Source organism: Etheostoma cragini, chromosome 14 (assembly GCF_013103735.1).
Source record: "Etheostoma cragini isolate CJK2018 chromosome 14, CSU_Ecrag_1.0, whole genome shotgun sequence".
NCBI lineage: Eukaryota > Metazoa > Chordata > Actinopteri > Perciformes > Percidae > Etheostoma > Etheostoma cragini.
The window spans coordinates 3,801,862-3,829,464 of NC_048420.1; the positions used below are offsets into that span (position 1 = coordinate 3,801,862).

General features: G+C 42.3%; 2 protein-coding genes across 5 annotated transcripts; one reads left to right on the forward strand and one right to left on the reverse strand.

Annotated features, from left to right (window-relative positions):
• Positions 1-7,677: 7,677 nt before the first annotated feature.
• heyl (hes related family bHLH transcription factor with YRPW motif like) lies at positions 7,678-12,115 on the reverse strand. The gene is made up of 5 exons (XM_034891682.1): positions 11,584-12,115; positions 9,293-9,359; positions 9,123-9,206; positions 8,934-9,015; positions 7,678-8,799 (listed from the first exon to the last, which is right to left on the reverse strand). Exons 1-5 carry the CDS (start codon positions 11,661-11,663, stop codon positions 8,111-8,113), a joined length of 1,002 nt encoding a protein of 333 aa, XP_034747573.1. The 5' UTR covers positions 11,664-12,115; the 3' UTR covers positions 7,678-8,110.
• A 9,807-nt stretch (positions 12,116-21,922) lies between these two features.
• zbtb8b (zinc finger and BTB domain containing 8B) lies at positions 21,923-27,580 on the forward strand. Of its 4 annotated transcripts, none has more exons than XR_004659436.1 (6): positions 21,923-22,039; positions 23,879-24,074; positions 24,403-25,297; positions 25,440-25,618; positions 26,103-26,541; positions 27,570-27,580. XR_004659436.1 is itself a non-coding variant. In XM_034892666.1 (6 exons), the coding sequence occupies exons 3-6, from the start codon at positions 23,901-23,903 to the stop codon at positions 26,412-26,414; spliced, it is 1,560 nt and encodes a 519-aa protein (XP_034748557.1). In that variant the 5' UTR covers positions 21,930-22,039; positions 22,952-22,957; positions 23,889-23,900; the 3' UTR covers positions 26,415-26,678. The 4 variants fall into 4 exon arrangements, 3 of the variants coding, with proteins under 3 accessions (XP_034748556.1, XP_034748557.1, XP_034748558.1); XM_034892666.1 differs by lacking the exon at positions 27,570-27,580 and adding an exon at positions 22,952-22,957 and having other exon boundaries at positions 21,930-22,039; positions 23,889-24,074; positions 26,103-26,678; XM_034892665.1 differs by lacking the exon at positions 27,570-27,580 and having other exon boundaries at positions 26,103-26,678.
• The last annotated feature ends 23 nt before the right edge of the window (positions 27,581-27,603 follow it).

Here is a 27,603-nt window from a genome sequence, read left to right on the forward strand (position 1 = left end):
GCTGGCCTTCCTGAAAAGCCCAGTCTTCTCTGGTCAGCTGACCCGCTCTCTCGGTGGGCTGTGCTTGCTAAGGCAGAACCAATCAATTCATGGCAATTTGAAAAAATGTGTCTGTGGGAGAAAAAGCTCCCTTTGGAGGGAAATGCATAGTAGGGGCTCTTTGACGGTCAGTGTCCAGCCCTATTTTAACCCATATTTGACTGCCATCTGTTTTTACAAAGGTCCCGTATAACGGGGAGAAATGGTATTAAAAGGATAGTGGTTATATTTATATTGGGTACTTTATTCATAAACCTGTTATTACTTTGATAATACATGTTATTACCTCATTATTTTCCGCACAGTTACCCCACTATTACCATGTTATTATATAGGCGGAATTTTGTGCTACCAAAATCTTATCAACCATAGACCACATTCAAACTGCCATGTTTGTCGAAGATGGCATGCGATACTGGGAATTGTGGATCCAAATGCAGAGACAGATGGGAATGTTGAGTTTGAGGATTTTATTAACAACAAAAGGTGGCCTGTAACCACAGGCAAATCCAAACACAGGAACTGTCAGAATCCAAAAAACTGGAAAAACAAAATATTAGGAACACAAAGACCAACTGGGTAGATCTCTCTCTCTCTCCCTCTCTTTCTCTCTCTCTCTCTCTCTCTCACACATAGGGTAACGAGATCTGGGAAACAGGTGGAAAACAAAGCAATCACAAGAGCAGGAAAACCAAATGACAGAAAGTAAAACAAGACAAAAAACTAGACTGTCAAAATAAAACAGAAGCTGGAGCCAAATATGATACTGAAAAACAGACTACCAAAATAAGACAAATCACCAAAACCATCACTGAAGGCCCTGGAATCTCTGATTAATGACCAATTATAGGCGTGTCTACTTAGAGATTTTATTTTGATCTGATTTCAGTTAGGCTTTAGAGCAGGACAAAGGACTACATCTGAAATTTAATTAATAAATTGATTATTGATATAAACATTCATTAGAAATTTAATGTAATACATTTTACAATTTGGTACGTAAGAGATAAAAACATAATTTGATTGGAATGAATCTGCCGAGGCTTGCTGCGTGCCTCTGACGCTGATGAGTGAAGAGAGTTGTGGTAACTTTCCCGGCGGGCCAACAGTACAGACGTTTGCCATGGCACAAAAGCACATTTTGGAGGCTAAAAAGCCTAAAAGATCGGAGGCAGAAAACTTAGCAACTGTTACCAAAAGAAGTAGCAGCAGCACCTCTCCACCTCCACACTCCCAGAGCAACCTGCTAGCAACAGACAACCATGCAGCTAATGTTGTAAGCCAAGCTAGCAGCACCGCTCCGACTCCACACTCCCAGAGCAACCTGCTAGCAACAGACAACCACGCAGCTAATGTTGTTAGCCAAGCTAGCAGCCCCTCACCTCCACACTCCCAGAGCGACCCTGCTAGCAACAGACGACCAGGCAGCTAATGTTGTTAGCCAAGCTAGCAGCACCTCTCCACCTCCACACTCCCAGAGCGACCTGCTAGCAGCAGACGAACAGGCAGCTAATGTTGTTAGCCAAGCAAGCTGTATCAGGGCAGCCACGGAGGTATTCAGTGCTGCAGCCTCGGGGTCACACTTTTCCTGGTAGACGTTTTGGAGATGAGGATTTTTTGTGTTTTTTGTGTCATGACTGTAACACAAGGTAAGAATGCTGGTATATTATTATGTTGCCGCCGTGCAGTACATCGGCATCAACTGTTCAGTAACAGTTCAGCTAAACGTTTATAAGATTTATTGGAAATAATAGTTTTTTTTTTGCACGTGTGTAAAGCCTTCTCATTGGAAAACCAGAAAGAGGTTGCACCTATATTTAATTATCCTACCGTATAGTTTTAAAATGATTAGGCCCTGTTAAGAACTGTCGATTCAGACGGCCCAATATCTTTATGCCTTAAATTTGCTATTGCACTGCTACAAAATCTTAGGCGGCATTTCTCTATTTCAATGTTTGTGTCAGGACTGACTGGCTTCCTTACTTTCATTTGATTCAGTGTCTATTCTGTGCCATTGTGGCAGCCTATATCCTGTGTTACCCATGACTAGTTGGTTCTGTCTTGTATTGTGGACTTTCTTCTTGTTTTTTTTGCTTGTGGAGCGTGTACATATGTTCCAGATTTATTATTGAAGCCTTAGTACTGTTATGACACCACAAAGTGCCTTTGTTTTAATAAAGAGTCTTTATCTTGACAGCAGGCCTATGGGTAAGAAAGGAATATTTGGTTGAATAGCAATAATGGTCTATTATGTTCTGATGTTTCCGGGTCAGTAGCCTCTGGCAGGCTAATTATTGTCTTGAATAGGCTATATATAATGAATTGAATCTCTATACAGCTCAATAAAGTGTGATGGATGCAGTTAGGTGTGGTGGTTGACTTTGGCTGTAAACTTCACTCTGGAAATTGCATCCCCAATTAAAAATATGTTCCCTCGGCTATGACTCTGCCAGACTATTTGTTGATCTCTCCAAAGCTTTTGACACTCTAGAAGATCATTGCATCATCTTTGGTAAGCTGTAATGCCCATCTGTATGAAGATGACAGAGTGCTGTGTCTTGTTGCTGATTCTGTTCATCTAGCAGTTGAAATTCCTTTAATAATGTGCAAGAGGCTCTTTAAGACCAAAGACTTGTACTGAATACTGATAAAACAAAGTTTATGCTTTTTTTACGGAGCCAGAGCTATAGATATTATTCTATCCTAATTAATTCCACCATGAACGGACCTCCGATTGAGAGAGTCATAGAACATAAATAAATTGGCATCTGGATTGACGAAACGCTCTGCTTCAAATTTTCACTTTGATAATCTGTGTGCAGACTCAGACAAACAAACAAACAAACAAAAATGCAAATTTCCCATGTTTTGCAGGCTTAACTTATTTTTTATTAGATCTAGTGATAGTGATAGGGATGTGATTTACATAAATGCATCATCTTCAACTCTTAAATTTCTGAACTCAGTCTATCTCTCCACCTTGAAAGTCATGCCTATGATAAACGTTATTTTATGTCAAAGTACTTGGTTGTCTTCTTTCCAAGAAATATGTGATATTCACTGGTATCTCTTTAACTATTTATAAGGCTCTCATTCAAAAACTGCCATCTTCCCATGCAGAACTTCTCTGTTACTCAGAGGGCTATTATCAGACTCCTAGAACAAATTAGAGAACTTTCTTATAATCAACTCAGTTGTGCCTCTTGGAAAATTTTGAAATCTGGTTTTAAAACTGCATCTACTTGTTAATGCTTTTACATAATAGTATTTTTCTTTTTCATCCCTATCATCCTACTTTAATTATCAAATCATTTTCTAATTCTGAATGTTTTATGTTCTTTCTTTATTTCTTATGATTGTATTTTCTGTGTTGTTTTTCTGTATTTGTTTTTCTAATCTACTCATTGACATTGAAAATGATCTCTTGATCTGCTAAGGAATTCCGGTGAAACTGACTGTTCAGTGTTCTAAATTAATGTGCAACATAAATATTGCGCTTCATTAATGAAAAAGTAAAACTGAATATCTTATGTACCATTTGGAGCTTCCTGATATTGATTCTGTGTATCGGCCAATACTGAGTACTGATCCAATACCAGTGTGTCATACATTTTATTATGTTTAACAGTTGTATACTATTATCCCTGTATGGATGCAATAGGATTTTTATCTTTGTTGTACGGCCTGGCTCAGGTTAGACTTTTTGTTAAACATGAACAAAAACAAAAGAACAATGCCTTAGAACTTTCTTTTATTATCCAGTTTGATGTCCAGTCATAATGTAAAAAGAAAATAAATAAACTACTTTGAAGTAGATTTCCGTCTAGGCTAAATTACGTGGTATCAGATCAGTGCACAAACTTCAGTACTTTCTGATCCTGATACCAGCAATTTAGGCAGTATCTGAGGCTTTACCATAACTCGTATGGGAACATCTCTACCTATTTCCAGTATTGAGTGTAGTCCTTCAGTGACTCTGTCTGAACGCCACAGGATGGCGCTAACACTAAAGCTGCATTAAGGAAGAACTTATACTGTTTCATATTAATCCTCTCCTCACGCTCAATGTTTAACTCCTTACTTCAGGCTGCAGCCAAAATTACACATGGATTACCATTTGTTTGTGAAATAATTTTTTTCCTGATTTAGGGACAATAACATGGCTGGATAGCTAGCTTGTCTTGTTTTTAAACATATTGTTCCGTTTGTGTGTGTGTGTGTGTGTGTGTGTGTGTGTGTGTGTGTGTGTGTGTGTGTGTGTGTGTGTTTGTGTTTAATTGCAGGAGTAGGGTCTGGTGTGCTGGAGTCAGGAGACTAGCTGTAAGCCGTCAGCTCATCTAGATCTGCTTTACATACCCAGTTCCTCCCTCTACTAAGCACCAGATTGTAGACTAACCTTACCAGTCAGTCATGATTCCAGCCAATTCAGTTTCCCCCTCTCTCTCAGTTCTGTGTCCTGCATTTGGTTTCCACAAAGTTTTGCCGTAACAGCAAAGCTCCAAGTAGCAAATCAGCAAAATATCTCTATAGTCTTATGAGATTTCCGTTGAGGTTGTCCCTGGAATTTAACCTTGCTTCCTGCACCTCTGTAGTTTTGACAGCAGAGGTCAGTAAACTACATGTAACCCCAGCTGATCTTACTATCTTGAGTCCATTCTGTTTTCAAATATACTCACATCTAAGACCCCAAAAAGACACGTTCAAGAGGTTTACAACCCCTTTTTATCAGCCCAGGAAAAAAGCTAATACTGTTTATATATACACATATATACAGTTATATATACAGTTGCCTTCATTTTTACGCGGCCACAAACATATAGCATTACTGTGCAAAAGCTTTCTTCCTTGTCCACAATAACTTCCAGCCATCGTGTTCATATACGCATGTTAAAAACTAAGATAGATTTATCTGTCTTAGTGTGGGTGTAGACAGAGGATTAAGCCATCATAGCAGTGGTACACAAAATCTGGCCCTCCAACAAAAATATTCAGCCAATTTTGATAGCAATATAAATAATATAAGTTTAAGGAAAATGTTCATTCCAATTAATATGACAGCCATAAACAATGCAGCCACTATATATGTGTGGATAACATTCAATAGTGTTGAATGCAGAACATGCATTCATGTATATGAGTAATTTATTTTGCAACACGAGCTGCTGTAACTCTTTTAGCTTTTAGAAAAAAATACAAAACTACCACAAAACTACAAAAACTAAAACAAAATGTTTTACAAATGCCTTTTATTCCTAAATATTTGAAAGAAATATGCGAACAAGACATATGGCCTGTGTTTTTACTGTGCCTGTTCAGCATAAACAGTGTTGGGGGAAAAAACTGGCCCATTTCTTAACCTAAATGCTTATCCCTGCTTTTAAAAGTATTTTTTATTTGTGCCCAAAAGGTTGATACCAATGACGCACGCCACCAATTAATTCTGCCAACTACATATCTAGAAAGGTCCTTGTGACCAAAATGTCATCCAACCAAATAAACCAAATGCAGAGTTGGCAAGTGTGTGCAGGAATTTTCTTCTCCTTTTTTTTTTTTTTTTTTTTTTAAAGGTAGATTTTTCTTCGATGTGAATCCCAGCTAGATGCAGAGATGTGCCCAACAGCCACTTCTTCACCTATGTCACTAGGAGTTTCTCTACGGCTGGCATCAGGTATATCTGTGCCTACATACATGCAAACATGCACACAAAAACTCAAAAGCTGCATTAGGTGACATTGCACATTGCTAATTCGGTACCAGCAACAACAGATACGACTCTGTCATGTTCTTGATATAAGTGTAGTAGGAAATAAGTATTCATTAGTACTCAGATGCCACTGTCTACTGTCACTTTTCACTTAAATTAATTTGATAAAAGGGTATATTTTTACAAAAAATTGATCCCATAATTAATGATTTTGTGTTCTACGTGCATATGTCATCTAAAGTGTATCATCAACATTTCTGCTGCTTCTAAAATTACCATACTGAACAGTGTTGTGTGTCTGGACTGGGCTCTACATACACGCACAGAGACAGACACTGCACACAATCCCATAAAAGATTCAGCATGACTACATGAGTAAGTTTATTAACACGTCAGAGGAGAATTCTCTCTCACTTCTCACTTCCTAATTACAGACACTTTTTTTCCACTCACTTCTCCCTTCTCCCTGCATCTTTTCCTCTTTCAGTCTGGACCACAACCTCAGTCTATGCCGTATGTACACCCTCGCCTCACACACACACTCGCAAACTCCTTTCTCCATCGTTCCCTCCCCTCCTTCCTCCCTTTTCCCTCCAGCCTCCCCTCCCCCCGTGGGAAACCCAGTGCAGTGTGACTGTGGTTGTCCTTCCTGGAAGCTGTGGTGGTGACTCTGGCTCCTCAGCTCAGAGGATAGAATAGTGCCAGCCAGCCTGTGTGTCTATGTTTGTGTGGTGTGTGTGTGTGTGTGTGTGTGTGTGTGTGTGTGTGTGTGTGTGTGTGTGTGTGTGTGTGTGCGCACACTGATGCACCCTCCACAAACATTCCTCCAACGTACCGTCCGTCCATCCGACCGCCGGCCAGCCTCGCACGAGAGCCACGCCGCCACCGCGGTTCAGTCCTGACGCCAGCCCTGAAGACACACACACACACACACACACATATACACACACACACACACACACACACACACACACACACACACACACACAAGGGCAGCAGGCACATGAGCCTGGCTTAAGCACACACTAGCACACTCACTCAAATAAACAATATGCACTTTGCGGAACACACACATTTTTAGACCGCAGACCACAGACATTGCATCCTGAAGTAGATCAAAGCGTTCTCCAGCAGTAAACACACACAAGGCTCTTCTCTGCTCTCTCATCCCCGCGGAGCCGCTTTGGTGAAGCACGGCACGATTATGCTGATCTTCTTGTTGCAACTGTCATTCATCATTGATCTTGTGCACCCTGTACGTGCTGGCCTGCTCTCAGTGATTCACACTATTTCTCTTCCTTTTTTTTCAAACTGTTGCAATCCCTCTCATCTGTCCTTAACCCTGTCTCCTGCCTCCCCACCACCCTGTTATTGAACGTCTACGCCAAATCAGTCACCCAACCACAGCCCTTCAGATCTTTTTCTTTGTTTTCCCCTCTCTCAGTCTCTCCATCCTCCCTCTCGCTCTCTTGTACTGTCTGTCCATTGTTGAGGAGACAGTGGCGCAGACAAACAGGGAGAGAAGATATCCGCTGGTGTACCACAAGATTGGAGAGAAAGAATGGCAGAGAGACAGCAGAGGAGAGGAAGATACATAGACTGATATGAGGGAAAAGTTAATTACAGGGTGCTGCCAATTAGAGGGCAAAGTGATGGGTCTGTTTGCCTCGCCGCGGCATCCCAAAAACATCACCAGCTCCCACCATGTTTATCCTCTGCAGCCACAAGACCACAGCCATCGCTGGAGACAGCTGAGATACTGAGGGGTTACGGCTGGAGAACATGCAAGCAGTGTTTGCAGACATTGCTAATATGGATAAGTGGGTAGCATGTAGCTTTCAACCATTCCTTTTCCGTTTGTATTGATAGCACACAACACATAGCTTTACATGTTGCTTATGCAGTCAGAAAAAACACACAGAGAAAAACATGAACAAAGGTAAAGGCACTTAGTTTTTATGGAGATTTTTGTCAAACATTGTCAAAATGTAATAAAATGTATAAATGGTTTGCGGGAAAAACAACAAATATCACAGTTAAAAGATCAGTAAAAACTCAACGTCACTCTGTTGAGCGTTATATATATGGCTCTGTTGAACAAGGTGTATGTGTGTATTTGTCAAGCAAGATCATGAATGTATTCAACTCTTCTATTCTTTCACATTCTCTCATTATTCTATTATATATGATTGTTTGTAATTATCTGACGCTTCACCCACAGTCTGATATGGCTTTTAGAGTCCCTCAGAAGCAGAGCCAATCATCAAAGGTCTTTCTTGAACGGCTTCATATTTGCTGCATGTTGCACATGGGAGCTCCATGTCCACTGTACAGAGTTCATTTGGAAAACAAAACCAGAGATGATCCTCAGAAAGCTCCTATCTCAGTCCCCCATCCCTGGGCTGCCTTGGCTGCTCCGCTCAAGCCCCTGCTCTGAGCTGTGGGAGAACCCAGAGGTGCAAAGGGCCTGAAAGAGACTTGCAGTGGAGCAGAAGATGAGGAAATAGAAGAGGTGGAGGAGGAGGTAGAAGGAGAGGAAGAGGAAGGGGTGGGTAGGTGAAGAGGCGAGGCCCTGGCGGCGTTGTGAGGGGACGCCTGGGTTGGTCTGGAGGGGGCTAGGGAGGCCGATACTGCGAGGGTGGGCAACCTGTGAATGGTAGCCAGGGCTGTGGGGGTAAGGAGCTGGGGTACACCCTGCTGGCAACCAGCCAGGGGGCCGAGGCGGAGGGAGGCAGGTGATGGGTAGCTCCCCATCAGGGTCAGATCCCTTCGCCCACTGGGGAAAGGAGGTGAGGAAGAGGCTGGTGAGGTGGGGGATATCTGAGGGAAGGACGCCCATGGCCATGGTGGAAAAGGCAGGGCGGAGGCCGGGGGCGACTGGAGGAGAAGGGGGTCAAGCTCACTTGCACAGTGGGAAAGGTGGGAGACCAGACGCGCTCCTATAGGGTCCGTGGAATCCCCATCAAGGGAGCTGAGGTACCGCACCACCTCTCCAACGCACTCCCTAAAGCCTAATGTCCTGTAGTCTACCGCCAGGGCCCTTGCATCAAAGTAACCTAAGAGAAAGAAAGAGAGCCAGGTCATACAATGAATTATAGTCTGGAATGTCATGACCATGTCCACGTTCCTACAGAAGCGGAAAGAGCTAGAAAGTGAATGGTTTTGCAAGCACCAAAATCGTGAGTCTCACCTTTTCCTCCCATGGCATGCAGGAGTTTGAGGTGGTCCACAGTCATCTGCAGGATCTCTGCTTTCTCAAGCTTAGATGAACCCTGCAGGATAAATGAGCAACATTTGACTCTGTGGCATCTGAATGTATGAGGCTGGTTCATTACTTCTGTTGTTTAAGTAGAATGGTTTAATTTGATCAAACGGTCACCTGTTTCTCAAAAGCACTGGGCACCAGCCTCCTGAGCTCCGACAGGCTGTGGTTGATCCGGTCTCTGCGCCTCTTCTCTATGATCTACACAACAAGAAAAGCAGAGGGCCAGTCAGGGCCAACCAAAACTTTTCAGGACTTAAAAAATTAAGATCCAAGGCTCCACTCACCCCTCTTCTCTTCTTTCGGGCCAGAATCTGCGAGGCGCTCCCAGGAGACATGGACCCGGTGACTGGGCTGTACCATGAAGATAGAGAGAGACAGAGAAGAAGGAAATGAGAGGATGGTATTGGCACAGGGAGAAATATTTTAACTTTGAGTCTCCTGCATATTGTTATTATTACCCTCCCTAATATGACACAGAGGCAGGATGGCCCATCAGCTCCCTTCAATCTAATTTGTTTTTTGGGCACAGAACAGCATCGGAGTGCTCGGGAGAGGAGGGAAGAAGAGATTGTTTTTGTTTTAATGCGTTTCTGGACATTAGTCTCAGTGAAATGACATGCTGTTCTCCTTTCCATCTGAGCGAAAGCACTTTTAGAGAGATGATTATATAGCCTCAGGGTGATGCTTTTGCTCGCATCGGGCTCCAGCATGCAGCATAGGATCTGAGCCCCTCCGAGTACAGTCACTCAATATGGATTGTGTTTGTTTGTGAACTTTCATCTTACAGGGCTGAAGGAGCCTGACAGCTCAGAGTTCCCTTAAAACTGCACCACCAAAGACTCGTGTTTCTATTAGATTTTAACATGAAGGCTGCCAATTTAGCTGTGTGTTTGTGTTTAGGTTTGATGTTTGATGGGGCTGACTTGAAAGGGCGGCACTGTCTTCTGTTTGCATGTCAAATGGCAATTTGATTTATCCAAACCGTCTTTAGTTACTGGCTTGCTTGGAGCGTTTGATGTAACCAGTATTGCTGTGCATGTGTTGTCATATATACTGTTATACACCATTACAAAAGCACACTGATAAAGAGTGTATTTGTAACATTTCTGTAGTTCCTTATGCCAAATTTGACTAATTCACACCTGAATTGTATAATTGCTTGTAACTAGTGTGTGCCGTGTTAGGAGTACTTTTTTACTGAAACAAGTTCTACTTAACAGACTGCAGTTAACAGCTTGGCATTATAGGTCACATTTCCACTCAACTGTTCGAAAGAATTGTTTTCGATTCAAATAAAAAAGTATTTTGTAGTTTGCATTTTTATCCTATTTTTACCTATTGCTATTTTTTAGGAATTTCTTGCACTCAAAATGAGATTATAACATTGATTCAACAAAGCTCATGAGAAAAATTCACTTCTAACCTTTGGAAATATCAGCATTTTTAACACTTAATTAAGTCTAAAATAAAGCAAAATTGTTGCATGTCATATATTTAAGTGTAATAAAATAATATATTGTTTACTCATACACATTGTGCCTCAAATATTCTTGCAAAATATTTTTTATGTGGGGTCGTCCCTTACAATAGTGTTTATGTTGATATTACTTTTTGGTTTTTCTTTTTTATCCTACATCAAAGAAGGAAGGTGAAAAATGTAATATTGCTACATTACAAAAACAACAATTGTTAAAAAGAAATTGAAAAAAGCAGACCATTAAAAACAAAAAGTGTGAATCTTGACTTACAAGACTTTAAAACATTTTTTTTTTCTCCAGATTTGTTCTTTATTAACTGCATTCATTTATTTAATTTTCAAACGATGAGTGTAAGACAACCATTGTCTCTGTGCCTCAGACATGACGGGCCTTACATCATTTTTAACCTATGCCTATTGTAACGCATGTCATTTGGACAATGACGATCACAGATCTCTACATTTACTCACATGGGCTAGTAAAAGGAGCAAACCTTAAGCTGTTTCATTTAGAGGGGAAATGCAACAAAATAATATTGAATACAAGAGATTTGCTGCCAGAGGCCTGAAGTTAAACTGACAGCTCAGCTTTGTTGGAAGTTGGGGCAGCACGGTGGCTCAGTGGTTAGCACTTCTGCCTCACAGCAAGTTGGATCACTGGCCTGGGCAGAGTTCGGTCCAGGCAGGACCTGTCTGTGTAGAGTTTGCATGTTCTCCCCGTGTTTGCGTGGGTTTCCTCTCGCCATAAAGACATGCAGTTAACTAGGACTACATTTGAAAATGAGCCTACTGCCTAACAATGGTGCATTTACAGAAATGTTGAATAATGTGCATTGTCCTAATCAAATAAATAAATCTTAACAAAATAAATACATTTATCAAACTTTTCATGCAACTTCATTTCAACTTGTCTGCAATTTTGTGCATGTCAGCAAGTGTCAAAATGCTTTTAAAGGCCACAGCTCACTTCCCAAGTATGTTTAGAGAAAATCTGTCTTTAGCTCCTAATTTTACCAGAATGTGCGGCATGTCATTTTACTTTAAAGTGGGATCGGAAGGCATGTGTTAAAACCTCAGGTGTGGTTGGCGGATGCTCACCAATAGCCGTCTTCTTGTCCCACGTCAATAAACTCGTCTGTGTCCGAGTCTGGAGAGCTGTAGTCGTGAGGTCTCTTCATGTCTGTGGCTCTTCCTCACTGGCTGGACTGATAGATGGATGGATAGATGATGGACTGATGAACTTGGGGTATCTTGTTGGCAGCTGTCTCTCTCTCTCTGCTGCGTGGACGCAACACTCTGAAGACGGTCTCCCCTGTGTAAGAGGCGCTCACCCTGTCCCCCTTACTCTCTGTTTCTCTTGCGCTGTTACTTATAAAAGCCTTGTTGTCCTTAGTTACTTCTTGTCGATTGTGTTTTTTTGTTTTGTTTGTTTCTTCATGTGTCTCCTATCCTTTCCTCTGTGAGTCAGCAGTGCCACTTGATTGACCCCCAAGGGCCCATGACAACTGAGAAAATTCACAAGCTGCTTTAGTCTTTTACTCAATCACTGGCATCCAATTGTAGTCTCTTGCTCTCTCTCTGTTATTTCTCTCTTGGCTGCCTCTCTCTGTCACAGCTACCCAATGACAAAATAGGATTTTGGCAGTTGGGGCAGGGTTGCCAGTTTTGGCTCCCCCGCCTCTTCTCCCTGTCCCTCCTCCCTCCCTTTAATCTGGCCTTGCCCAGCGTGTCACTCTTCCTCCCCCTCAGCCCCATCTTTCCACCCCTTTGCTCAGTCATCCTCAGTCAATTAGCCTCCAATCTCATCCTGCTCTCCTTCCATGCTTCATTCTATCTTCCTTTCTTTCTATTTCTGCTCTTTTCATTACACTGCTGTGTAGAACAATGGCAGCAGGAAGGAGAGAGGTGAGGAGTGTGGGAATGATGGACTTTGAAAACACTCCATCATCAGCAGGGGAGTGTGTGGCTGTGCATAAAGCTTGACTCTCACACAATTTTACAGGTGACTTGGAGAGTGGAGTTATTGGAGTAGTTTTTGGGAGTGAGTGTGAGTGACAAACAGCAAAAGCAAAAACACTACTGCAGTGATACAAAAGGGTAACCTATGACCCTCTAGGCAGCTGTCAGCGATCAGCAAAGAACCACAACATAAAGACAAATAAGAGGATTGTGCTTATTTCCCTCTACCAGTACTTCATAATGCTTTAATACTGCTGATTAAAATGTCACCTCATTTGAAACCAGTCAGGCGTTTAGCCCCACAGCCCTATCAGATGAGCTCAAGTACTCTTTGATCAGGACTGAGGGGTCAAGAGAGGAATCAGTCCAGTGAGTGTCTTAACATCTGGGCTCTTCACTGGACAAGATAGCATTCTCTGTACGCTCACACATGCATACCCACTTACACACTCACACACATGGCTTTTTAAAACACCCAGCGCTCGGTTCCGCTACCACCGTGGGAAGATTGCTGGTACAGATTGCCATGGAAACACGAGGCCCAGGCACCCGTTGTTAGGAGCGATGCCTGGCTGACCCAGCGGTGTGTGCATATGTGTGTGTGAAAGACGGAGCAAGGCCAAGTGGCATGCCCCCTTCCACACAATGCCCAGCTGAGTGTGTCTCTTCCTGCCTGGCAGACTGGAAGGGTGTGTTAGTTTGAACATACCACAATGCATGAGTGCCCGAGATCTTTGTGTTATTTATTTTCTGAACAAGTCAATTCTTTACGTACTTATTTTTGGTCCCGTACGTCAAAGTGCATTGTATATAAAAGCAGGTATATATTGATTTATTTTTTATTATTTATTGATTTTATTTTTTGTTACTCCAGATGTTTCTCTGCCTTTCACAAGCTTTGTTTTTGTCTGTTTTTCTCTCTCTTGCGTTAGATGTTACTGAGCCCAGCCCGCCTAACTTATACTGTATCATACATTTAAGATAATAAACAAACTTGAAATATGTGCATGTGCGTGTGTTTGTAATACCCAAGTGTCAGTAATCAGTTTGACTATCACCAGGGGCCCTACAGTGTGGTGAGTATGAGTCAGGACTAACAGAATAAAGAAAACCCTCTTTCTCCTCCCCCCCCCTTACATATCCTTTCATTACCAATCATTTCTTAATTTGGATCTGGATCTCATTTCAGCATCAGAAAACAGAGTAGAAAGAATCTGAAAAAGGGAGACATCTCTGAAGTCAGGCTTCAGTCTTTTCTCTGTTGTTATTTTTATCACCCAACCCCCCGTCCCTCCCTTCTCTTCATGTCTAACTTTTTTCTCTGTATCCACCAGTTTTTCTTTGTTGTTTGTTTTTTTAATCAATCACCCTGGTTTAACTTGTTTTTGCCGTCCCAGTTGTTCCAGGATAATGAAGCAAGTTGCAAAAAAAAACATGCACGAAATGGAAAGTAATTAACAAGATGAATGAATAAATAAATAAAGAAGTCAATTATGAAAATAGTTTCTTGGTGGGGGTATGTGAAGGGATTGTGATGGAGAGAAACATAAGTCGGAAAGACAGAGAGTGCTGGCACTGGATGGAATTCTGGGAGATTTCTGGCGATCTTGGTCGGCCACTTCAAGTCCTCTCCCTCCCATCCCTCCAAACCACAACAAGGCAATGTCCCTTATTGAAATTAACAAGCTCATACTTTTACAATTTGCACACACATGCACACATGCGCAACTGGAATATGAACGTGTGAATGCTCAGGGACATACACACAACGGATTCATACAAACGCAAACACATTCAGCTCCTTCACACGCATGTGGACAGTACATACCCACAATTTACAAAGGCACAAACACTCAGCTGCAATTATTGCTTCTGATGCATGTCAATTGCTATTGTTTTAAAGTCTGTGAATTGGATCCAGCTCAGCATGATATTTTGTTTGTGACTTTCCTCTCTGCATTCATGTCAAACTGAATAACAGCTCTGATACGTCTCAATGCCTGGTTGACTTTGATTATTTGTACTCTGTTTTTCTGCAACAGAACACCAACTTTCAGCAACATTTCTTTCCCCTTAAAATACACCGGTGAAAAAAGAAACTCGAAGGTATTTAACCTGTTGAAAGGGGAAAATAAGTAAAACCACTAAAGCACACAAATACTGCAATTTATTTCTTGCTAAAATCACAATAACAAACAGCTGTGTCATAGTTATTTTTAATTGGGAGGTACTTTGTAACCATGGTTTTAATCCTCAAACAATATGAAGAGTTGCTCATAAGAATGGCATTTGCATTTGCATTTTATTCCTTGCTAAAATCACAAAAACAAACAGCTGTGCCAATATGCAGAGACAAGTTGAAAGTGCTCACTGAATGGGGCTCACACATTATCTCTGTCAACAACTCCATGTAACATCTTTTGAAATACATTTTTAAAACTAAATATATTTAATAATTTCAGTGATTTAAATGCAAAGACGTTCAATGAAATAACACAAAACTGGGATGGAATAAAATCCCTTAACATGTAGACTGTGTTAGAGTTTTATTTCCTACAATATTCTGCTGCGTTGAAATCACAAGCATGTCTGTAATAATGCAGAAGGAAAAATGACAAAAATAGATGACATGAGAGAACAAAGCCTACGTAGATGCTGAGCCACTTAATTGTTATTCTCTACCAACTATTGCTTGTCTTTGATTTAAATACTCATTCAACTGTTTTTTTATCACAGGTTTCTTTATTTGTTTTTTTAATTGTGAAGCACTTTGTAACCATAGTTTTAATCCGCAAAAAATATGAAGAGTTGCTCATAAGAATGGCTTTGGCATTTCCAAATGTATCTTTTAAATAACAAGGTGCTCAAAAATAACTCTTTGGATGTAATCGAGTCTAAACAAAATGTTTGTTCACGCTCTAGAACCCCTGCCGAGAATATATGAGATGCCAATTGTGGTCAAAGGAGTCCTGCATGGTGCCCTGCTGTATGCAAGCACCATTGACATACGCCCCAAAAAATCTGTAGATTTCTTATTGGTAGGAGGCCTGCATAGTAGTCCGTCTTTAGCTGGGTGCTCAGTCACTGGGGTCAAGATTGGATTGGCATGGGAACTGGCACTGGAGCAGCTTGGCAGTGTCTAGGCTGGAGCCATGAGGGAATTATTTGCCCTTCAGACATATAAGGAATGCCTGGAACCTGTGGGACTGCCTGTCTGGCTGTCGCCACGATTCACTCGGAATAACCTGGATATATGAGGCATTCCTGGGAACGCCACACAGGTTTATTCCTATAGGGTGTTTGCCAAAGAGCTCCATTGTGTTTTTATGATCTGATTGAGTTGATATGAGGTGTGAATAAACTTCCAGAGAAATAGAGTTAGACACAGTCAGTATATATGTTTGTGATAGTGGCTGCTGTGATTTGAGGTGTCAAGAGGGCAGGAGGGCTGCTGCGATCATGGGTCATGCCGCCTGTCAGAGAGTGAGAGACACAGCAAGAGCAAGAGAAAAGATAGAGAGAGAGAGAGAGAGAGAGAGAGAGAGAGAGAGAGTCCTTCCTCCTCATCCGGCTCCCCCTATGCAGATAAATAAAGAGGCTAAAAGCCGAAGAGAAGAAGCAGAAAGGAACTTTTGTGGCTTCTGAGTGGGGTCCCTTTCATGGCGGTTCCCACAGCACTGGGCCTGTGATGACATTCACCATGTTTCACACAGACACACTCACAGACACACACACACACACACACACACACACACACACACACACTGATGGTCCCTGTGACTGCGGTGACTTTCGCTGGTGCCGGGCCCCAGACGGGACGGCGAGGGCCCCGAGAGCCACAGGCAGCCATTGTGCTGTCGCCGCGGAAACCAGCCTCTTTATGTCAGACATGTTTTTCTGTTTGTTTTCTTTTTTATGTCTTTAATGTGGGCAAGGGGGAATGTTTCCCCTCTAATTCCACCCCCCCCCCTCCTCACTGCTCTGTGTTATTTCCCCCCAATACCCATCTTCCTCCATCCCCCCCAATCCATCCACATTTGTTTCTCCTATTTCCCTCCCCCTTTCGTCCTCTCCCACTCCCTTTCTCCCTCATGTTGTCTCCCCCTTATTCCCCCTGGAGATCGTCATTTGTAAAGCTCTCTTTGCTTAGACAGCCCATATCTTTGTCATGGTGTTGCGGCCTCCCTCACACTCAGCTCCTTTTTATCTATACTTCATGAGGTTTTGGCACAAACTGGCACTTTTTCTTCTTGCACTGAAAAAAACAACAATGCGTACAACTCTAAAACAACAGAACCTATCCCGAAAAGAATTCTGCCTTTCCCACGCTAAGCCAATTTTCTTCACAAGATTAAACACACTCCCAATAACAAAATGAAAGAAAGGGGGAGGGGGGTGGGTGGAGAAGAATCTGGTTATGATTCCTGTCTCCAAAAAAGCCAGCAGAGGATGTCCCAAAGTCTTCCAGTGAGAAAAACAAACCTAAAAAAAAGCCAACTGTTACTATTTTTAAGTGCTTAAAGAATGTTGTTCTGTGCCATGACTCAAAGGCACGCTGGCCCTCATCCGTAATCAGTTCGTTCTGACGGCACTCCTCTGCCACATCACACACAGGACACAATCTTTTATAAGCCGTGGAGAAACAGGAGGAGAAAATAGGGGAAAGTGAAAAATGAAAGAGTTCAAGGCTAATCCACTGTGTGCCCTCAGCCATGCATGCAACTGTGCCTCATTTGATGACTGGGGTTTTTAAGACTCAGCTAATGTAAGCCACTGTAAAAGTAGTTTCGCTCAAGCGTTTTGACGTTGCTGACTATCATTCAGGTTTATGCAGGAGACTAATTTCTATTGCATTGGGTCATGGGATGCTTAATTCCTCTATCCGCTTTCTATTTTTGTCAAGGTCCAAAGAAAAGGAAAAGTACACGACAAGGATGCATTTAAAACAAGAAGCATATGCATCTGTTCCCTGGTCAGTTTATAAAGAAATATAAAGGATTGGGGTTATTTGGATACCAGGGTTATTCCTAAGAGCTCTCACAGAGTGATTAACCCAGGAGATGGTGCTCCATCCCTGTTTTACGCTGCCCCAGACACGCTCGGCTGCTGCTCTCTGACAACCTCTCACTTTCCCAAATCCCTCCTATAACTTTACACCTCAGATTACTGCCTTATCATGGGAGGCATTCAGGCAACACCTTGTTCAGACGGCAGCTCAGAAGAGCAGGCATAAGCCCCTAAAAACCAGCATAAAAACTTGCCGCCCAACACACTGCTGGGTCATTTTTAGCGTTCCCAGAAGAGGATTACAGTGAGTGTGCAGAGAAATAGAGGAAGACTTTGATGAAGAAAGGATCATGAGGGTGATGCCAAACATCACTCACATATCCTGAGGGAGTTTCAGCACTTTGATTGGTCTTGATGGATGCTTTTATAATTAAAATGACCAGAACCAAAGTAATAGATGCCCTGCACACTCCTTTATTTTAATATTTTCTACAACTACTAGTCTTCATTGTCCAGAAGTGACATGGCCGTTCTCGAATAGACATTGCTATTGTTTTTTGTCACACAAGCTCAAGTACCTCTCCATCAACACCAACCATCATGTTCCAAATCTGTTCTTATGAATGGCAATAAACTGGATTTTATAGAACTATTAATTACATAAAAGGGGTTATTGTTACATCCATTTTTTGTTGTTACATTTTTATTTTTCTACATTATTTAATTGTCAATGTTTATGTTACTTTGGTCAAGTTTGCATTTGTACTACTACCACTTGGAGTGGCAGAAGACATCTGCATCATTTATACTTTAAACTACGTATGCTGTTGATCCATAACTTCTAACCATTTTACCTGTTTTTGCACCACCGATTGTTATTTCAACTGTATTACTATTACTTTTAGCTAATTATTTGTTCATAAATGACTTTTAGACAGTAATTTCAACTTCTCTGTTTACTTGCTTGACAACTAGTTTTCACATACTGTACATTTGGTGGTAATGTGTTTTAACTGACTTTAATGGTTATTGTAAATTTGCTAAATAACAGCATCACACCAGTTTGTAATCCTGGCTGTCTATTTCTCTCCTTCACACAAATATGTGGGAATATCTTTTAAATTAAATCACAAGTAGTTAAGTTTAGTGGATTTAATTAGCTGCGCTTTCCTTGTAACTGTTGGCAACTGAAGACATAACCCCTGGTTCGAAATCATATATAGCCTATATCAGATCATAAGTGAAGCTAGACAACTTCCCAGGCCACCACGTTGTACATTTTGTTTTTATGTCAACACAATGCTGTCATTTTTGACATCATACAAACAAAAATAAGACAATGCCATGACAAAGCTGGACTTGACAGCGCACAGATACATTGATGTGTAGACAGACACAAGAGCGATTTCACAAATTCAGAAAAGCACACAACAGATGTCCATGCAAATCTGCCTTGCTGAAAGGCATACTTGTGTAGCGAACTAATTCTATACACTCTGCATGTGGCTCATGCACAAACACACGTTGCCTTTCTCAGACATGAGAACTTGCTTGAGGTCAATGCTTGAGGATGACTAGCAAACTGTATATAGTACAGGAGGCTTTGATCTGTGGACTTGGCTGTGGCAAAGACAGCCAGCCTGTGCTCAGGCTCGGCGCTACCGGAAGCTTGTGGTCAGGTACGGCTCCATTTACTACTCAGTTCTGGTGCTAAATATACAATAATAAAAAGGCTGGCAGATTTATTTCAGACAGTGATACATTTCCTCTCTAGCAAAGGAAGAAAGGACTGAGCGAGAGACAGACGTCTCCAGAACTCTGAAGAACATTAAGTGATAATTACAGAGAGATATAGACAGAAAGAGGGACACAAGGTTTCCCCCCTCTCCCTTTTCTCTTCCTTTTCCTCTGCCACCACAGAGGAGAGTGGCGTCTCCAAACTAAAGAGGGGCGCCCACTGTATTAGACTCCCAATGATTGGCTATGATTGCATTATCTGATCCCTTGAGGGATAAAAGGACAGACACACACACCCCGCCTGTGTTTCATTGCTCAATGGTCACTGCCTCCTCAGAAGTCAAACATGGCTTTCTTGAAAACATCTTAGCACATAGAAGAAAGTATGATTTATATTCATACATTGTCTTTATCTTTTTCAAGTCAGTTTTCCGAAACACACAAGCACACACACACACACGCGCGCACACGTGCACACTCCTCTATGTACTCGACTTCACCACCAGTCCACCGCACGCCTCTCAAAGCTCTTTGATCCCCGGTCGAGGGTCCTCTCCGCGGTGCCTATGTCTGAATTCCAGAGATTCTGGGATAATTCAAACGTTTCACGGCACATACTTGGTCCCCCCAGGAGACAGCGGCGGAGATGGAAAATGCCACCACGGTCTCTCTCCCTCCATTGTCCCTACTCTTTAATCAGGCCCTCTCTGTGGCTTGCGCTGCCACCGTGGTGTGTTGTCTCAGCCTGGGAAAATGCCGGCCTAAGTGGCTGTTATGTGCTGAGGCGCGGACCACAGGGACCCAGAGGGGTGCTGCTGGAGCCCTCTGTGCCAGCCGTGGGTCTCGCAGTGGCTAACACACACAATGAGTGAGGTCCCAAATCTGGATTCAGCCTTACATAACAGCCGTCGCTACATCTACTTTTTAGACAGTGCTTCAAATAAATCATGAGCCATCATAATCATAGGCATAAGCCAAAACCCAATCATAAATCATGAGTATTATTTGTTTCTAAGGGGTTGATGGGTGTAAACCAGCATTAAACTGCCACACAGATAGGGCAGGATTGTAGAAACCCTAGTGGGATTGCTTGGCTGTGAAAGGTCTGTGGAGAGGGAGTTTCCTGCCCATATGTCAACAAATGACCCAAACAAAGGCCTTGTGTTTCCCTGAGTCAGAGCAAGAAGAAGGTCTGCAACCACAGCTCCCTCTGAGTTCAACCCATGTCAGCTTTGCTTTGGGATGGACTCATGCTAGGGCTGGGCAGCTGGGTCAACTGACGGTTGGCCTGCCTTCAGCCGGACACAACGCTCAGATCAGGCTCTGAGTCAAACCCTGCTGGTTTATACAACTTTATATTTGGGTGCTCATACGCGTGAATAGGACTTTTTATGAGGTGCCATAAATTTCATTTTCAAAAGAGGGTGAGTATGGAGGCTCATGTACGCCTACCCTGCGGTTTCTCCAGGCCACCGCGAAGCCTTTGTGTTCATCCTGTTTGCCATGGGAAAATATCTGAAACAAATAAGTCACTTGGTCGGCACCCATCAGTGTAAAAAAACACTTTTAAGAGCTGTGGATTGTGCTGAGAGGGTGTGGCGCAGCGCTGAAGGAGAGTAGCCTACTTGTTTACTCTCGCTACGTCCGCAAATAAAAACAGGAATTATTTTCTCTCCGAAATGAAAAGGAAATAAACACATATTCTTCAGCAGACAATATGGACAGGCGCAAGCCAACTGCGGGCGGCTATGCAGCCCCATGCTGAAGAGGGAAGGGCGGGGGGGGCACTCTACTGCAACATCATCACCATCATCACCATCATTATCGTTGTCATCATCACTATGAATATGTTCCAAATGATCCTTTTTAGGATAATTTGTTCATTTCTGTCCCTATTTTAGAGATGGTCATTTTTATTTTGTTGATCCCACATGAGTGGAACATTGTTTAAAATAACATATTACCCTGCGCCCCCCCCAAATAAATGGCGTCCAATTAATATTGCCAAATAGTAGGCCTAGTGTTATATTTCAAAGAGCAACTGTAGATGAAATCTACAGTTAAGTCTAAGACCTTAATACTTATAATAATAAGCATAATAATCCTATGAAATGTTTTGGTCAAGAAACCAATGAAAGAGTAGAAAATATAAGATTAGAAAACCTGAGTGACAGAAATTTGTCTTTGACAGGGTAGGCTCAAAAGGACATCAAATACATATAAAAACCTTAGGGACTCTTTGTTATTTATTGAAGGGGCCAACGGAGGAGTTTTGGGATGTTTTGTCAAAATGGACCTGACCCTCCCTTCACCAGCAATACATTTTTTCTATGAGGCATGACGCTCCACAACAAGGTTGGTAGTTCAATCCCTGGCCCTGCAGTCCCTTGTTGAAGTGTCCCTGGGCAAGATACTGAACCCTGCGCCATCCGAGTGTAAATGTGTGTGAGTGTTTATCTGATGAGCAGGTGGCAGCCTAGGCCACAGTCTGTGGCAGTATAAGAACTGTCAAGAACATTGTAGTAAAAACATACATTGTATCACAAATCAGTATAAACTAACTAAATTGAATTTAGTCTAAAAATGTTGTCCTTACCAGTCTCTTATGGATTTGCAAATTAATTTATATCCCCCAATAGGTGAATTTACAAACATGAAGTTCAGTAAACTACATGTAGGAGCTGTGCCATAAGGGCCACGCCTCCGTCGGCTACCGATTGGATGCATGAAAAACGTCACTTATTGCTACAAGCGGAAGTTGTTCAATGGCCACTGGACAATGCACCTTGCTAATTTAAATCCTAGTGTTATGATAAAGGTTTTCTCGCGTTCAGTCGCGTAATTACACAGGTGAGACCGAATTATATGTCCTTTTATCTCACGGTCGGAAAACATGCTTCGTAAAGTACAGTCGCTGTTGTAAGTCTGCCGTTTTGTTGAGCTAATAAAGTATCACTTAGTGGCTACTCGGCGCTAGCAACACAAGTTAGCTTGCAGAGCTTGTTATTGTACCCTTCCCTTTTTATTGCCACCGTCAAACGTGTGTCTATTTGCTTTGTATGTTTAAGCCTCGCTGTCTTTTAGGGTATTAAACATGGCCTAACCTCAGTGATTTGAACTGCACTACTCTAATGCATATAAGCTCATCAAGGGGTGCTACCTTCCTAGTTTCCCTTCCTGTTTAGAATTGTCATTTTTGTGAAATGTGCTATAAAGCTGCCTTGCCTTTCCCTGCAAGCCATTTTGACTTAGTACTGTAATAAATACGTTGTAAAAATCTAACACAGTGAAAAAACTGTCTCCCTTAAAGACACACACAACATCCTAACAATGTAGTTTGGCACTGCAGAACCAAAAAGTCTTGTATCAACCTTTGACCGTTTCCCCTTTTAAGTTACACTTACATGCTGGTTTATTGGAGGTTCCAAGTAACAGGCAACTTTTGTAACTTTTGGTCTACGCCCCAAAGCTAAACCCACTAACTAAAGAGTTCAGTCTAATCATGCCTAAATATGTTTTAAAGGAAGCTGACAACGTATTTCTTCACTTTAATGACTTCCCTGATACACTTGCTCTGGCACATTGCTTCTAGGGATGTAACAGTATGCAAATTTAATCAGGATAACTATCTTCAATCCACTGTCCTTCGGCATTCTTATAATAACCAAATATAATATAATATATGTAATAATATAGAATATAATATGCCCGTGCTTCAGACTTAGTTCTCTTATGGCTATTTCCATTACATAGTACCTACTCTACTCACCTCTTTTGGTTTTCCATTATGAAAAAAAATCACTGGTACCTGCCAACATGTACTTTATTTAGTACCACATCTGTCGAGGTTCCAAGCAAGCTGAGGCGATACCAAAAGGTGACGTGAAAACCTGCACACTGCCAATTGGTCGGAGAAAATCGTCAGAAATCACTGCTAGCGACTGACGGGGGTGTCCTGAACAAACCCGCCATTTTAAAATAGTTTAGCCTGCTGTGGTTTTCTTGTTTTTTTGCTGCCTCCAGCATCTTTTGAAACTAAATTTCCAAACGCACTTGCCGAGAATCAAAAGCATCACACCTTCTACGTTCTGTGTGTGTTGCGTTAGGTCATGGCGTTTCCTGCTATAACAACCAGCCATACTCGCCTCGGTACTAATTCTGCTGATAAATGTCCTGATCGCTGTCATCTCCTTCCGCCATGATTCCAACTTCAAGAAAGGCAGTGCGCCTGCGCCGCAACTTCAGGAGACATAGATGAAACTGGGAAGGATTAAACACACGGTTTCCACACCGTGGTAATCCACCGTGATAATAATGATATTTTAAATGAAAACTGTCATTGTTATCGTCAACATTTTTATCGTGCTTTTGCCGTCACCAGTAATCGTTACATCCCAATTTGCTTTGCACTGTTGCAATCCTTTAAAAAAAAAATGATTTTACTTGTTTTTATGCACTGTGATATGAAATGTTTTATAGGTTATGTATAATTTAAGTTTCTTAGTAAGGAGAGAGATAAAGAGAATGGAGACCTTTTGATGGTTCTGCAATGGTCCTGTTAATATGGCTACTGATTTTTGAATTATTCAATGGGTTTATTTTCCATTTTATGTTATGCATTCTTTATATGATATGTCATCTTTTTTCATAGCATTCTGTCCCTGTTTATATTTTTTCTATTTTCCTTCTCTCTCCTTTACTTAGGTACAGACATGGAAGTGCCTTGCTACCTGCCCAAACTGCTCTTTGAGCTCAATGAGCAGCGTAAGAGGGACTTCTTTTGTGACTGCAGCATCCTTGTCGAAGGCCGTGTCTTCAAGGCGCATCGTAATGTGTTGTTTGCTGGGAGTGGCTATTTCCGGGCTCTTCTGGTTCACTATCTGCAGGTGAGCATAGGTTTTATCAAGGCTTCCAAAGGTTTTTATGAGAGGTGGGCACGTTTTGGGCATGGCTTCTTAAAAACAAATGTAACAAGTTGGCTAAGATAATATTGTCTCATCAATTATTACTTTAATGCCTTAAAATGTAGACCGGTTTCTTTTAAAGCAGTAAAGAATAAATAACGTCCTCATGGGTGGCTGGTGGGAGTTGGAGTAAGTAAACTGATGTGGATGTCTGATCTAGTTTGTTAACGTGACAGCTGATTCTCCATTGTTCTTTGGTCAAAGTAGGGCATCCAGTGTTCCTGCTAAGATATGCACCATGTTTTTTCAGGATAGTGGGCAGCGCTACAGCACAGCATCGCTGGACATTGTGACAGCCGATGCCTTCTCTATTATCCTGGACTTCCTTTACTCTGGTTGCTTGGCCCTGAACAGAAGCAATGTCATTGAGGTCATGTCAGCAGGAAGCTACTTGCAGATGACTGATCTGGTAAACTTTTGTAAGGGATATATCCGCTCTTCTTTGGAAATATGCAACAAGGAGAAGGAAAAGAACACAGAGAAAGAGGACCAGGCACAGGATGGAGGGTTAGGTCCTGCAGACAGCGGCACTCTTGCTGCGTCAGTCTCCAGTGGTACGGGGGCTGCTGAGCCTCATTCACAGGCTGCAGAGGCAAATAGAGGGCCGGGTTTAGGTCCGGAGACTGTGACCTCGGCTAGAACCCCTTTGTCTATCCCTGTTGCCACAACTCTTAGCACCAGTAGAGACATGGACAGCGACTACCATTCCAGGGAGGAATTTGCATCTGGGAGTGAAGGACAGAAAGGACACATGGATCGGACAAACCTCTCATCCTCTTCGTCGTCTGCCCTGACCCCAGAGTTAGTGAACCCCAAGATAGAGTATGACCCCGATGAGGAGCTAATGCAATCCCCTGACACCAAAGACCTGGCCTTGTATTCTGGGCCCTCTCTCCATCACCCTCATCATAACAGACTACTTCCTCCTTCTCCCTCCAATGAGCGTTCTCCCTTGGGATACAGCCCTTCCTATAATGCCAGGCAGCTGATGGAGATGCTGGCCAGAGGTGAAGGCCCCAGTCCTCTGGGGGACAGAGGGAGACAGTGCTTTACCCAAACAGGAGGAGGCAGAATTGACGAGGGTTTAGGGTTTGCGGGATCGTCTATCATGGAGATCCAGTCGGATTGGCTTGGAGAGGACACAGGTAATTGGCAAGCTCCATCTAAGCTTGTGCAAATGGCCGAGAGTTAAATAGGTCTTCTTAATTGAAGCTAATAACATGCTGCTCAATGGATGCTCAAGCATTGAGGTAAATCTGAACTGCTGTCCTGTCTCTCCCCCTTCAGGCGATGGTTTGGTAGTGCCAGTGAAACTCCACAAGTGCCCATTCTGTCCGTACACTGCCAAGCAGAAGGGGATCATGAAGAGACACATCCGCTGCCACACAGGGGAGAGGCCCTTCCCCTGTCCCATGTGTGGCAAGAGGTTCACAAGACAGGAGCACCTCCGCAGCCATGCCCTCAGTGTAAGAACTCAGTGGGACTGCATGAATCTGAATCAAAGAATTTTGATTATTCACCTTTTGAAAGCCTTTTTTTTTTTTTTTTTTTTTTTTGGGGGGGGGGGGGAATTGCACAGTGGCTATTACGTGTCCCCTTGTTGTAGTTTACAGATTGTGTAGTTTTGTCTCACTTGTAGTAGAATTGTAATGCCAATAATACACAGTTAAGACTAAATGGTATGGGAAAAAAACACTAGAAGCCAGTAATTGCTAGCCGTTAGTTGTAAACAGTAATTAGCCATCTCACTCTTTAATTGAATGCTGTTAAATTATTTTCTTTCTCCCCTGTTGATTGTGCTTTGTTTGCAGTAAAGGAATTATAATGAGAGCAGTAAATCTGTTGGCGTCTATATTGTTATTCTTCTCCTATATAGTAATCTAATTTGGTGTTGCCTGCGCAAAAGGATTCACAGTATGTTGTCTCACCCACTGTGTTGACCATCCACAGGTCCATAGGCACTACTGGCCAGTATCATGTAAAAGCTGCAGGCGAACCTTCACGGGGTCCAGCGTTTCACCAGGACTCAGACGCTTTGGCATGTGCGACAGCTGCAACTGCGTGACCACCACTCACGATGATTCCACCTCTGTACACCCCGCCAGCCAAGCAGAGCCCATGGAACGCGCAGACGGGGGTACAGATTGGTCTAGTTTTATAGACGACGTAGATGAGGTGGAGGTTGGCAAAGTGGAGGACTTGGTAGAGAAACAAATGCTTGAAAGGCAGCTGGCTGTCTGCACTGATGTAGATAACACATAACAAAGTGAATGTGTAGCCCGCTGCAATTTGGAGAACAAAACTATTTCTTGAACCGTTTTACTGTTCAACAACTGTAGCCATATTATTATTGATGTTAAATTATTACTGCGTGATGGCCTTATTTATTGTCTTAGGTGATAGACAGAGTAGTTTGTGACATGTTTTATTTTGTCCAAAAAGATGGCAGTTCAATGATGAATCTACTGTATGTGGATACTGTTGCAATAAATGTGTTGTGTAAAAGTTAACACTTCTTAATCAAATGTTTTGTATTTTTTGAAAGGGGATAGAATGACATAAAAAACTGCCACAGGTCAGAGTCGAAGCTGGACCCACTGCCTTAAGTAGTAAACCCTTCTCCACATACGGGCGCCCGCTCTACCAACTGAGCTATCTGGGTGCCCTTATTTTGTCCTTTTATGGGCTTTTATACATGCAAATATTATCTAATCTTGTGATATATGTACATTTCCCTGCTGCCTGTCATGAATTTGTTTATCATTGAACAGGTTATCAACCTGCAGAATGAATACAAAAGTGCCATGTGGCGCCATCTAGTGGTTGTGCCCCTACCAGAGAAAAATGATTCAGTGTTAAGCTAATATGTGCCAGTCTTCGCTTTTTTTTTGCATTCGGGAAGCAACTGACTACATAACAATGTATAAAGAGATCACATAAAACGCTTTTCCCCGTTTGTTTCTTTTTAATTGACTTGCACAAGATAGTAAGCTACTGAATCAAATCTGAGTGGGATGGACATTTTATTGAAGCCATTTTATGTAAGAAGTAGACTGAACCAAACTAACCAAACTGGCGCTGGAGTAATGTCTCACCCTACTCTGAATTACTCTGGACCATGGGTGTCGGACTGGGGGGATAAAGGGGACTGAGTACCCAGGGTACTCATCTGAGGAGGGCCCAAAAGATGCAAGAATTTATAGCTGTGCATGTTGGGAAGGGCCAATAGAAAAGGCCTTTCTACAGGCCCCAGAATGTTGTGCTACGCTCTTGCTCTAGACCTCATTGACCTGATATTCTTACCTAAACCTACCCAATCTCCTGCTTTATGTCTCATGTTGTTTTGTTTTTGTACACTGCCATGTTGTCTGTTTGCTTACTTCTGACAGAGATTATTTTGTTCTTTGGTAGTGTGAGGACACATTGATCAAAAAAAAAATGTATGCCACAG

Excerpts from the sequence above, each read along its gene's own strand:
- heyl (XM_034891682.1), bottom strand. The coding sequence starts at position 11,663 with ATGAAGAGACCTCACGACTACAGCTCTCCAGACTCGGACACAGACGAG. Across the intron at positions 9,360-11,583 it reads GGACAAGAAGACGGCTATTG|CCCAGTCACCGGGTCCATGT; the intron begins GTGAGCATCCGC and ends TTCATGGTACAG. Across the intron at positions 8,800-8,933 it reads GCATGCCATGGGAGGAAAAG|GTTACTTTGATGCAAGGGCC; the intron begins GTGAGACTCACG and ends TCTTTCTCTTAG.
- zbtb8b (XM_034892665.1), top strand. The coding sequence starts at position 23,901 with ATGGAAGTGCCTTGCTACCTGCCCAAACTGCTCTTTGAGCTCAATGAG. Across the intron at positions 24,075-24,402 it reads TTCTGGTTCACTATCTGCAG|GATAGTGGGCAGCGCTACAG; the intron begins GTGAGCATAGGT and ends ATGTTTTTTCAG. Across the intron at positions 25,298-25,439 it reads TTGGCTTGGAGAGGACACAG|GCGATGGTTTGGTAGTGCCA; the intron begins GTAATTGGCAAG and ends CTCCCCCTTCAG.